This window comes from Rutidosis leptorrhynchoides, chromosome 3 (assembly GCF_046630445.1).
Source record: "Rutidosis leptorrhynchoides isolate AG116_Rl617_1_P2 chromosome 3, CSIRO_AGI_Rlap_v1, whole genome shotgun sequence".
Lineage (NCBI taxonomy): Eukaryota > Viridiplantae > Streptophyta > Magnoliopsida > Asterales > Asteraceae > Rutidosis > Rutidosis leptorrhynchoides.
The window spans coordinates 312,392,513-312,405,981 of NC_092335.1; the positions used below are offsets into that span (position 1 = coordinate 312,392,513).

At 34.8% G+C, this 13,469-nt stretch overlaps 1 protein-coding gene across 1 annotated transcript; it reads left to right on the forward strand.

The window, feature by feature from the left end:
* The first annotated feature begins 11,047 nt into the window (after positions 1-11,047).
* Positions 11,048-11,736, forward strand: LOC139901076 (uncharacterized). Its single transcript, XM_071883815.1, has 2 exons — positions 11,048-11,083; positions 11,155-11,736. The coding sequence occupies exons 1-2, from the start codon at positions 11,048-11,050 to the stop codon at positions 11,734-11,736; spliced, it is 618 nt and encodes a 205-aa protein (XP_071739916.1).
* Positions 11,737-13,469: the final 1,733 nt, after the last annotated feature.

Here is a 13,469-nt window from a genome sequence, read left to right on the forward strand (position 1 = left end):
TATTGTTTATGATGAACCTATGAACTCACCAATCTTTTGGTTGACACTTGAAAGCATGTTTATTCTCAGGTATGAAAGAAATCTTACGCTGTGCATTTGCTCATTTTAGAGATATTACTTGGAGTCATTCATGACATATTTCAAAAGACGTTGCATTCGAGTCGTTCAATTCATCAAGAATATTATTAAGTCATTTATAGTTTGGATATTATGAAATGGTATGCATGCCGTCAACTTTCGATGTGATGAAAGTTTGTCTTTTAAAAACGAATGTAATGTTTGTAAAATGTATCATTTAGAGGTCAAATACCTCACAATGAAATCAATTATTATGTAACGTTTATAATCGATATGAACGGGGCATTTCATTGCACTTGTTCAATGCCGTCATATGCATAATTGCTACGAAATACAGTATTGTGAGTTTCATTTGCTCCCTTTTTAAATGCTTTTGCAATATATATTTTTGGGACTGAGAATACATACGATGCTTTTATAAATGTTTTACGAAATAGACACAAGTAATCGAAACTACATTATATGGTTGAATGGATCGAAGCCGAATATGCCCCTTTTTAGCTTGGTAGCCTAAGAATTAGGGAACAGTACCCCTAATTGACGCGAATCCTAAAGATAGATCTATGGGCCTAACAAACCCCATCCGAGGTACGGATGCTTTAGTACTTCTATTTATTATTATACAGATGAGAGGATTCTGTTTTGGAAATATTCCATATGCATCTTGTCAATGTCGGTTACCAGGTGTTCACCATATGAATAATTTTACCTTAATGCATACGAGAGGATTCTGGTTGAGGATTATGTTTATAAAATGAAAATCTTGTGGTCTATTAAAAATTATGGAAATGATCGAGTATGATAAACTAATGAACTCAACAACCTTTTGGTTGACACTTTAAAGCATGTTTATTCTCAGGATTGAAAGAAATCTTCCGCTGTACATTTGCTCAATTTAAAGATATTACTTGGAGTCATTCATGGCATATTTCAAAAGACGTTGCATTCAAGTTTTTGAGTTCAGTAAAGATTATGATTAAGTAAATGACAGATTAGATCATTTATAGTTGGATATTATGAAATGGTATGCATGCCTGTCAACTTTCAATGTAATGGAAGTTTGTCTTTTAAAACGAATGCAATGTTTGTAAAATATATCATATAGAGGTTAAATACCTCGCAATATAATCATATGTTATTGTATTCGTTCTTATGTATTAGGACGGGTCTTTACATATAGGGACTAATAAACTTCCTACCATGAAAACTTAATACACTTCCTACATGTTTTGACAAACGCATGTCACACCGAATCCAATCTGAACATTATGAAGTGCATCAATAAATAATGTAATGGAAAGCAATGTCTTAACACTAGCTATGATTAGGGAAGAAAAACATATCCCTAAAATATTACCATGGATTCCCCACTAAATGGAATACCAACCATATACACCAGTGATCACAAATACTAAAAACCTACGAGAAGGGAAGGGTAAATAAACCCATCCTGATAGGTAAAAATACTATGGTAAAAATTTTGGAATTCCCTCTCATGAAGGGTATCCAAATAAAAAAGTTCATGAAGAGACGTTTTCGTGATCACTAAAAAAAGGGTACATACCCTTGTACCAATTAAAAGATTCTCATACGAAGTGAATGTAAACAAAAGATCACGAAGAAACACCTTCGTGATCACTCAAACAAGGGATACAAAAGTACCTTGTATAAATTAAAGGATTCCCATGCAAAGGGAATTCAAATAAAAGATCACGAAGAAGCATCTGCGTGATCACTAAAACAAGGGATACAAAAGTACTCTTGTACCAATTGAAGGACTCCCATGCGAAGGGAATCGAACTAGAATATCATGAAGAAGCACCTTTGTGATTACTAAAACAAGAGATACAAAAGTACCCTTATTCCAATTAAAAGATTCCCATGCAAAGGGAATCCAAACAAAAGATCACGAAGAAACACCTTCGTGATCACTCAAACAAGGGATATAAAAGTACCCTTGTACAAATTAAAGGATTCTCATGCAAAGGGAATCCAAATAAAAGATCACTAAGAAACATCTTCGTGATCACTAAAATAAGGGATACAAAAGTACCCTTGTACCAATTAAAGGACTCCCATGCGAAGGGTATCCAAACAGAATAGCATCTTCGTGATTACTAAAACAAGGGATACAAAAGTACCCTTGTACCAATTAAAAGATTCCCATACGAAGGGAATCCAAACAAAAGATAGCAAAGAAACACATTCATGATCATTAAATTAAGGGATACAAAAGTACCCTTGAACAGAGTAAAGGATTCCCATGCGAAGGGGATCCAAACAAAAGATCACAAAGAAATATCTTCATAATCACTAAAACAAGGGATACAAAAGTACCTTGAATTAATTAAAGGATTCCCATGTAAAGGGAATCCAAACAAAAGATCGCGAAAAAACACCTTCGTGATCACTATAACAAGGGATAAGAAAGTACCCTTGTACAAATTAAAGGATCCCCATGCAAAGGGAATCCAGACAAAAGACTACAAAAGAAATATTTTCGTGATCACCAAAACAAGGAATACAAAAGTACCCTTGCAAAAATTGAAGGATTCCCCTGCGAAGAGAATCCAAACAGAATACACGAAGAAGCCTCTTCGTGATTACTAAAACAAGGGACACAAAAGTACTCTTGTACAAATTAAAATATTACCATGCGAAAGGAGTCCAAAAAAAAGGTCACGAAGAAATGTCTTCGTGAACAAGGAATATAAAAATACCCCCGCACTAGTTAAAGATCCCCATCAGAAGGGAATCCAAGCAAAAAGATCCTGAAAAAATACACTTGAGAGATGCGAAAGTATCCTTCAACAATCTAAATAAAGGATTCCCATTTGAAAGAAATCATATACGAAAGCATAGAAGGTGCCTGGCAGCCAAAAGATCATATTACAAATATTTTCAGAAGGGCAACAAAGCCCATAATACATACAAACCTAACGCAAAAGAGAACATTGTTTTAAGGCACTAAGGCCATTACACAACCACATAAATCTCAACAACCATCAAGAAAAGGGGAGATAGGCTACTCTGGAGTTGTGGAATGAGTCTCAAGGTCAATAACAAGAACGTTGGGAGCATCTTCAACAACCTCAGGGGGAACAGGATTAACCTCCGCCATCATAGAAAGAAGCTGTGCAGGCTTAACTTTGACCTTAGTAGACACATTTTGAACGAAGGGTGGTTCGGCTTACTCAAGTTAATCACGAGCCTCCCCTAAGAGAGAAACCCCAAGGTCAGTATATTCAGGATAGTCCTCCAAATTTACTTTCTCTTTGTCCGATAACTCCTTCAACAACTTTCTTCGTTCGTCCAACCTGGCTGCCAAAACAACATCAGATAGAAGGGAACTCAAATCAGCACTTTTGATTAGCTGACTGCGAACATGTGAAATAACTTGGGAAATCAGCTGAGAGTAATCTGACAATTCTTTCATCTTTTCTATCACCTTCGAACCACTAGCAGTCAGACTATCTACCTTACCACGAAGAGCTGAATTCTACTCAACCAACGTAACCAATTCACCAGCTCTACCGTTTAGCTGATTCTAGAGACTCAAAACTTCCCCCTAACTGATTTCAGTTCTTGTTGGTAAGACGGAGACAACGACAACTCTTCCTCTAACTACTTCACATGAACACCCATTAAAGTACTAATACGCCTTAACTCATCAATCTGCACGATACATTTCCTAAGCTGAATAGCAACTAAATGATTCAAAGACACCGACTGATACTATAAGAAAGCATGGGCATCAAGATACTTATTCATGTCATTAGAAAATATAACTCCCCACTTGTACGGAACAAGTGTACCAACAAGATCAAAGCAATTGGAGGAAGAAGGAACATCAGGAAAAAGAGAGTGATCTACAGAAAAAAAGGACATAAAAACAAATCTTTTATTATAAGAGAAAAAAAGGAAAAGAGGAATCTATTTATAAAGGCGATAAGATATAGGAAATACCTAAATGGGTATTATCAGCAGTGCCCTTGCTAGAATCAGCAACTTCAACAAGCTCCTGGTCAACATTCTGACCAACAAACTAGAATCAAGCTTCAACTTATTCGCAGTAGGAACATAAGGGAGAGCATCCTTCTTCGAGCTAACACCACTCCTTTTTCTGCTAGATACCCTAGGCCCAACACCCTTGGAGGCAACATAACTCAACGGATCATCAATTGGACCACTAACACTGGCAACACCTACCTTCAAAATACCCTTACCCTTAGGCTTAGGCTTCGGCTTCAAAGAAGCAACATCACCAGTCTTAACATTGGGTTTACTATGGCCCTCCATGAAACCTAAACAAGTAGGAGACCCAACATCTTTTGCAACATGGGAAAAAGCTTGGGCAGCAATAGTCATTTCTTTAAGCCCATGGGATTTAACAACATTTCTCAAACACATCTCTACAAATAAAAACATGAAAAATTAGAAGGATAACAAACAAACATCAACCATAGTAGAGTAACGACACATACCCTTCTCCCCACACAAAATCACAGGATTCATCTAGCCCTGCTCCCAACTTGGTGCCATCTCAATTTTAAAGAAAATGGCATTCGGATACGAATAAGCAAGAATAGGATGATTTCATATCCTTATAAATAAAGGATCATTGGTAAAACCATCAGAAATAGGTACCCATAATTCATAAGGTACTTTTGCATTCTCCTTATCACAAACAGAATGGAATTTTAAAGAATGAAAGAAAGATTTTCTCATGAAAACAAAGGAAGATTTCCAATTGCAAACATTTGGGCTGTAGGGTGAAAAGCACACATGAGGGTTTTGAGAAACCCCTTTTCTTTTCTTACGCTTTGTTACAGTAACCCATTCACCGGCATCGCTGTTTTGAAAGAAACAATGGAACAAGTCGACAGAAGGTTCACCCCATATGCTCGACACATCACCTCAAGAGTCATAATCTTTTTTGTAGCCAAAGGATGTAAAAGAGTAATATGAGCGGAGAAGTAATCCAAAATACTCAAATAAAATTGGGAAACAGGAACCCTAACATTACAATCAGAGAGAATCTGAGTATAAACGCCGACACGATCATCGAGAAATTGAAGAATGGTTTGATTTTCAGAGGGAATTATCATATCCCCCTCAGAAAAACCTCGAGTGTTAGTTGTTCGGGCAAGTAGCGGGGAGTAACGTTACTAGTATAGATGTTAATACCAGATTACAGACCTATAATTGCAAGAAAAAAATTAAAAGAGGAAAGGAAGTGAAAATACCTTGAACAACAATGGTGGAAGATGGTAATCGGAATAAGAGGGAGAAATAGTGATAAATTGAGAACGAAAAACCACATATTACCAAGCCGAATTGATGTCAAATCAATACAGAAACTCCTCTGTAACTACAAAAGTAAAACAAAAGGACGACCGTACCCGTGCGAAATAAAAAGGGAATAAGACAACTAAAAGGGGCAAAATGGTAATTTAAAAGAAAAGAGAGTCATTTCAGATGTCAAATCACCACCGAGTATAATGAGAGTTTAATTTCATGAAGCTTTAAGTGATGCTTCGTAAACTAAAACTGGGGGCTTGATAGTATACTCCGCCCCGCACGAGGTAAGGATATATACAAAGAAAGGAACGAAGCAAACATGCGAAGCCAATTCATAACAAAGAAGTGGCATCGAGTACCACGCACTGAACCTTGGATGGATAAAAGTCAACTACAGTACCCTCATAATAGCCCGGCGGGTCAATTGAGCAAAGATAGAAATGAGACAATGTGACTTTCGCTTTGTAAGAAGCCGAAAAGGGAAATTCAACTAATCCTTCCAAATTGTATGGGGAATTAGCAACCTCAAAGGAAGAGAAAACTCTCTTACAAATAAGAAAACTAAATGAGACATTCTCAAACAATAATGAACCGGATTTCATATCCTCATACTATCAACTCTCTCTCGGTGACGTAAAGTAGTTATCATACTTGCTGCCTCGGGGAATTTCCAACGAAGAGAAATTCACTCCCAATTTATCCACATTTTATCTTCTTCGTGACCTGACGTTCGCATACTTATCCCTTTGATAAGATCCACCAAGAATTGTACAAACAACCAACAAGCTTATCGTCCATTTCTTTCACAGCCTTGTTAGCATATTTCACGAAGAAAAATGCATAAAAACATACTATCTCTCACTCCACCATGATGTTGATGATAGAACAAAGCCGATTGAATGAATCGAGAAGAATACTCGAAGAGAAATTCCAAAACCAGCGACCAATAAAGACAATGAACCCACACCATCATCGACGTCCCCTCTAGTGGACAGATAGAGAAACATGCGAACCATCGAGAGAGAACACGCCTACTGAATGCTAAACCTTCAATACTTTTCACCACATCTACAAAATTGAGATGCGTTATGGGAAAACTTGGAAGAATTGAAAGGTTGAGTAGTAGCCACGTCGGACCAGGGCACGCGGGGTGGATAGAAAATTTCTGAAAAGTAGTCGTTAAAGAAAGAAAATGTGGGTTTGAAACCATATATTATACGGAGAGAAAAAGTTGCAGTGAATGAATTTTGTGATATAAATAGAAATTTGATTGTTATAATGTTTCTTATCTTTCACCACTAGGACAGAAGTTAGCCCGATCTTTTTTTTCACCTTTTAATTTTTCGTTTATTGAAACTTAAAAAACAGAACAAGGATTATAGCACCAGTAGTAGCTGATCCAGGAATCATGGTTACTGGTGTCACTCGTAAAGCCCAAAATATTTTATACTAGATGGTTTATGCTTTTGATGCCCCGAATGAGATAACAAAATTTTCCCTTTTTAAACTTTTATGAGAAATTATATTTCATGTCAATTTTATACTATTATGTGTAGGGGAGAGATCATGGAAAAGTGACATATCAAGAGAAGCAGTGAAGTAATATATATATATATATATATATATATATATATATATATATATATATATATATATATATATATATATATATTGTGATGATCCTTCCAAATCCCTTTAGACGAATACATCATTCATTGATTTCATAATGAGGTTTTGACCTCTATATGATACGTTTTGTAAACATTGCATTCTTTTGAAAAGGCGCACCATCAATGAATATCTAATTCCAAGGTCTTTAACATCTGATGATTTCTACATATAGACAATCACCGTAAATAATAGTTTACAATACTACATCCGTTGACAATGCAGTCAAAATAAGATACATGGTGATGATTTTGTGAATGCAAATTTTCTTGAATAAAGCATGTATGACTCCATGCACATAGCTTGTATAACGTATAAGCAAACAGCGGAAGACTTCTAGAAACCTGAGAATAAACATGCTTAAAAGTGTCAACACAAAGGTTGGTGATTTCATAGTTTTAATGTTGCGCATAATCTGTATATAAAGGTGAATCACAAATTTTCAATTGTTTCATCCAGAAACGTTTATCAAAATATTCTACGAAATTGAGCACCCTGGTAACTAAACTTAACATATATATAATTTATACTCTTTGTATAATCATCTTAATAATACACGCAAACCAACGTGTATGCTTCTCAAATAGCATACGTCCGTTAAAAGGCTAGTGCTCTAGCTCGGACGGGGATATCAAGCCCTATGGATCCATATACTACTACTCGCGCCCACCAGTTCTTATAACCGGCAGTTACTAGTTACCAAAGCTAAGGGATTTTCGGTTCAAACTCGGTGTAGAATTTAGTATGTACTTGTATCCATTACGTTTAAAATAAAGTGCATGTATTCTCAGCCCAAAAATATAGATTGCAAAAGCAATTAAAAGGGGAGCAAATGAAACTCACCTTAGCAGCACATAAGGTCATTCACCGAAATGTGACCGAAACTCGGAATATAAAATAACCGTAGATCTCAACCTAGAGAACATATGTTGGTCAATACATGTTTAACAAGCTAGGTCGGGTCATAGTGTATCACAATCCTAATGCTCGAGACCGACATGTGAAAGTTAACAAAAGTCATTTCAAAAGTCAACCTGACTCAATATGATCTTTAAATCTATACATATTTATTATATTAACATAGTATAAGTCTTGATAGTTGAACGAATTTATAGTTTATCAAACTCAAAACATTATTTATTTCAAGAGTTATATTGTATTTGAATGATCATGGCAATTGGATATATTTTAACATTTAATATAGTTTCCCAATACTTGTAAAACCATATTTAGTATTTATAAAGCTTTAAAACATGATAAGACAGTCAACTTTGACAATTGATCAACAAAACGAGATGTGCCTTATATAGAAATTCATTTATTCGATTAGTAAAAACAATTCCATTTATCAATCTCTTAGACAAGTTGTTTAAATATTAATTTACAGTTTCAAACATAATTTCAATTAACGTTAATCATGATTCAGTTGACCATATCTTTTAATCTGTTCCTCGAAAACACACGATTTCTAAATGAAAAGTTAATAATTTTTCGCCAGCTTTCCAAAAACATGCATATCATATACTTTATATCAGTAGCATATGTATCAAATTCGTAAATCATCATAAACTATCTATCGACAAAATTAAAGCATACAAGCATGCATAAACATATATACTCGAGCACTAGACATGGATACACTATTAATATATAAAAATTAAATTACGAGTACTCACGTATCAATATTGAGATTCAATATTGCAGGAAAGGTACGTAGACGCAACGGAGATGATAAACACTAAATTGACCTCACGAGCATACCCATGAACCATACCCATCACCTCCATAGCTATAACCCATAATTTCCTTAGCCCTATCCTACTCGAAAAATCTATTTTTAAATTACTCCATCAATACTCCGTCGTAGTATTTTATGTATAAATATTAATATTATCGCTCCTAATACTACTAATACTTGTAATAATAAGATTAATAATAATAATACTCTTAATAATATATATATATATATATATATATATATATATATATATATATATATATATATATATATATATATATATATATATATATATATATATATATATATATATATATATATATATATATTAGAGAGAGATCGAGAGGTTGAGTGCATCAAAACTGGAACCAGCATCGGGTTAGTTTTATAGATGTGAGCTACCACCGACACTCATACGATCGCATGAGTGTCTAACATCAATTTCATGCGAGCGCATGACAAAAAACAATACTGGCACACGGTTTATGTCTTCCCTCATCGACATAATCATTAATTATTTATTATTATATATAAATTATTATTTAATCTATATAATTAATTATATATTATATTATATTTACGTTCATGGTAAAAATGTAATTTTTACTCAAATGACTCGTACGTTGTCACTCGACTCATGTACCACTTTCGGTTTTTCGAACGCACTTTCGTACATTTAGAAAACTAGCCTTTTACGTTACGCGACGTGTACTCTTATTAATAATTTGACTTACTCATCAATAAATTATCTTATAAAAAATGTAACTTATAAAATTGAGCGTTGTGGTCATTTGCTTCTATAAATCAGTGGCTCGTTGTTTATCAAAATATATTATTTTAATAAACGAGTATCGTCCCATTAGTCTAATAGGTTGCTACTACAAAATCCTTGCTAAAGTCTTATCTTCCCTAAATAGAAAAGTTATTCCTTGTCTCATTGATGATGTCCAAAGTGCATTTATAAAGGGAAGATACATTATGGATGGTGCTCTTATTGCTAGCGAGGCTATCGAGTACTTGAGCAAGAATAGAAAGAAAAGTCTCATTTTTAAAGTAGACTTCGAGAAGGCTTTCTATAGCTTAGATTGGGATTTTTTGTTCGAGATTATGGAGAGGATGGGATTTGGTGCTAAATGGAGAAAGTGGATACTAGCTTGTCTAAATTCGGCTTCCATTTCTATTTTGATAATGGCTCCCCTACACATGAGTTTAAGCTCGAGAGAGGGGTCCGACAAGGAGACCCTCTTTCTCCATTCCTATTTATTATAGCGGCGGAAGGTCTGAACTTGCTCACCAAAAAAGCTATTGAATGTGGACTATTCAGGGGGGTTGAAATTGGCTCAGAAAAAGTCTTACTCTCGCACCTGCAATACGCGGATGACACGATCTTTCTAGGTGAATGGAGTAGGCAAAATTTTTGTAATCTCATGAAACTTCTTGGTTGCTTTGAGAAGGCTTTGGGTCTAAAAGTCAACTACCACAAGAGTCTTATTTACGGTTTAGGGGTAATAAAAAAGGAAACCGAAAGAATGGCACTCCGGGTTGGTTGTAAAGTTGGTGAACTTCCCTTCACCTATTTGGGGTTACCAATTGGTCAAAATATGAATCGTGCTAAGAATTGGAAGCCCGTGGTTGAAAAGTTTACTTCGAGACTTGCGGATTGGAAAGCTAGGACGATTTCCTTTGGTGGAAGACTAACGCTTGTTAAATCGATTCTTAATAGTTTACCACTATATTATTTCTCACTCTTTCGTGCCCCGTCGAGTGTTATTAAGTGTCTAGAGAGTATTAGAAGAAATTTCTTTTGGGGCGGGTCGTGTGATCTCACAAAAATGTCTTGGGTCAAGTGGGAGGATACCCTTTTACCTTATGGTGAGGGGGGTCTCAACATCGGGTCCCTTAAAGGGAAAAATTTGGCTCTCTTGGGGAAATGGTTTTGGCGGGCAAAAACCGAGTCTAATGCATTTTGGGTTTCCATTTTAAAAAGCATACACGGTCCCAACGGATTACTCATACCTTCGGGCCCTAACAAGCCTAAAGGGAAGGGCGGCGTGTGGCTTAATATTGTTCGTGCAGGTTATTCAATCGAGAAGTCTGGAATACCATTCAGCAAGTCCTTTTGCAAGATTATTGGTGACGGTGGTTCTACTCATTTCTGAGAGGATGTGTGGCTAACTGATGAGACATTAAACATCAAATTCAAACGCCTTTTCCACCTTGATGCGGATCCAAGTATTATGGTTCGGGACAGAATAACATGGAATGCAGATTCGTGGCAGAGTTCGTGGAATTAGAAGCGTGAGCTGCGAGGTCGTGCAATCGGAGATCTTTGTTTACTAACCGATTTGTTGAATTCTTATGTGAAACAGGATAGGTGCCGAGATGTTTGGTTTTGGAAGCTTGCAACAAATGGCAAATTCAAAACCAAAATATTAGCAAGGCTTATAGACGAGAACACGATCATGGAAAATAGATTCAGAGAAGAAACGTTCAAAAACAACTTAGTTTCGGGAAAGGTTGGAATCTTTATTTGGCGTGTCTTAAAAAATAGACTACCTACTCATATTGAACTTGACAAGAGGGGGATTGACTTAGATTCCGTGAGGTGTCCGTTATGCGACGATGGCTTGGAATCAATCGACCATGCCTTATTATTTTGTAAACACTCGTTCGAAGTTTGGGATAGAGTATACAAGTGGTGGAATTTGGGTCCGGTTACAAGATTAAGTATTAATGAAGCGTTCCGTGGTGAAAACAATCATTCAATGTCGTGGGTGGGATGTCAAATTTGGCAAGCTTTGGAGTGGACGTGCGCATACTTAATTTGGAAGAATCGTAATTCTAAAGTATTCTCAAACAAATCGTGGAATGGCCCGATGGCATTGATGGAAATACAACTCAAAACGTTCGAATGGATCACTTCGCATTCAAATAAATTGAAGATCGACTGAATTTAATGGCTTTTGGATCCTAGCATCTACGTCTACTAGGATGTAACTGTTCGTGTCAGTAGGGTGTCTCGTGTACAAGTCTTATGTTCTGCTCCTTTCTTCGTGTTGTTTTAGTCTCGCGTATCTTGTGTAGTGTAGCTAGTTGCGTCCTCTGCAACTCTTGTTGTTTGTTGTGGCCTCCTGATCATCATGTTGGCCCTTTCGTGTAGCACTGTGAGCTTGGCCTTGTTAACGGCCTTCTTGTGTTTTAATACATAACGTTGCTTTTCGAAGAAAAAAAATCAGGACGTTTTATGACTAAGTTAATATATATATATATATATATATATATATATATATATATATATATATATATATATATTTAGAATTGTAAATTTGTACGTAATATATATGTTTGAAATATTTATCTAATGATATAAAGATAAAGTTTAAATTTGTTCAGAAATTTTCGGATCGTCACACACACACACACACACACACACACACACACACACACACATATATATATATATATATATATATATATATATATATATATATATATATATATATATATATATATATTGTTTTTTTAACAAATTACAAACATTAAGATTATGTGTTTTGGGTTTAGTCCCTAAATTCAAACCCTAAACCCGGAACTCTTAACTGTTCGGGTTAAAAATTCAATCAAAATCCAAAATCTAAACCCTAAATCCTAATCTCTAAACCCTAAATCCTAATCTCTACACCCTATTTCTAAACCCTAATTTCTAAACCCTAATTTTTAAATCCTAATTTCTAAATAACATTCATCACAATGAATGTTATTTTGCGTTTTTTTAAGTGTAAATGATAACATTTATCACAAAGTGTATTTTTAAAATATTAATATTTTTACCTAATTTTAATGTTTGTAAACAAAGTTTTTTAAAAAACAAAAAAAAATTACTTTCCTTTCTCCGTATAACCAATCGAGAGGAAGCGAGGGGAAGCAAATTTTTTTTTTTATAGTTTTTTTGGAAATTTTTTTCATGCATCAAGATCACACAAAAATATGAACAATTAAAAAGGCACTTCGTGATGAATGTTATTATTTAGGCGGGTAAACGATCGACAAAAATAACATTTAAGATAATATTGATCGTGAAAAATGTTAACGTTTTTTTCATGTTTTGTGAAGTACTTTTTGTCAAAATTTAACCCGATTTAGAGTTTAGGGTTTTGGGTTTACTGTTTAGGGTTTAGTTCCCTACACCTAAAACCCTAAACCTTAAACCTTAAACCCTAAACTCCAAACCGTTCGTGTTAAAAACTCAATCTAAATCCTAAATCTAAACCCTAAATCTAAACCATAACCCCTAAATTTCTAAACCCTAATATCTAAACCATAACCCCTAAATTTCTAAACCCTAATATCTAAAACCTCAAAATACGCTCGAAAAACACGATAATTGTTATATATTAATTCTTTGAGCATTTTCGGGCTAAAATAAAAACATTTATCACAAAGTGGCTTTATTAGATGTTCATATTTTCATCCAATCTATAATGTTCGTGAACAAAATTTTTTCAAAAAGTGAAAAAAAAAATTATGCTTCCCCCCGCTTCCCCCTAATTGGTTACTTCCCCCTCAATATATATATATATATATATATATATATATATATATATATATATATATATATATATATATATATATATATATATATATATATATATAAAAAAGAAGGCTATGATTGAGATGCAGGTGA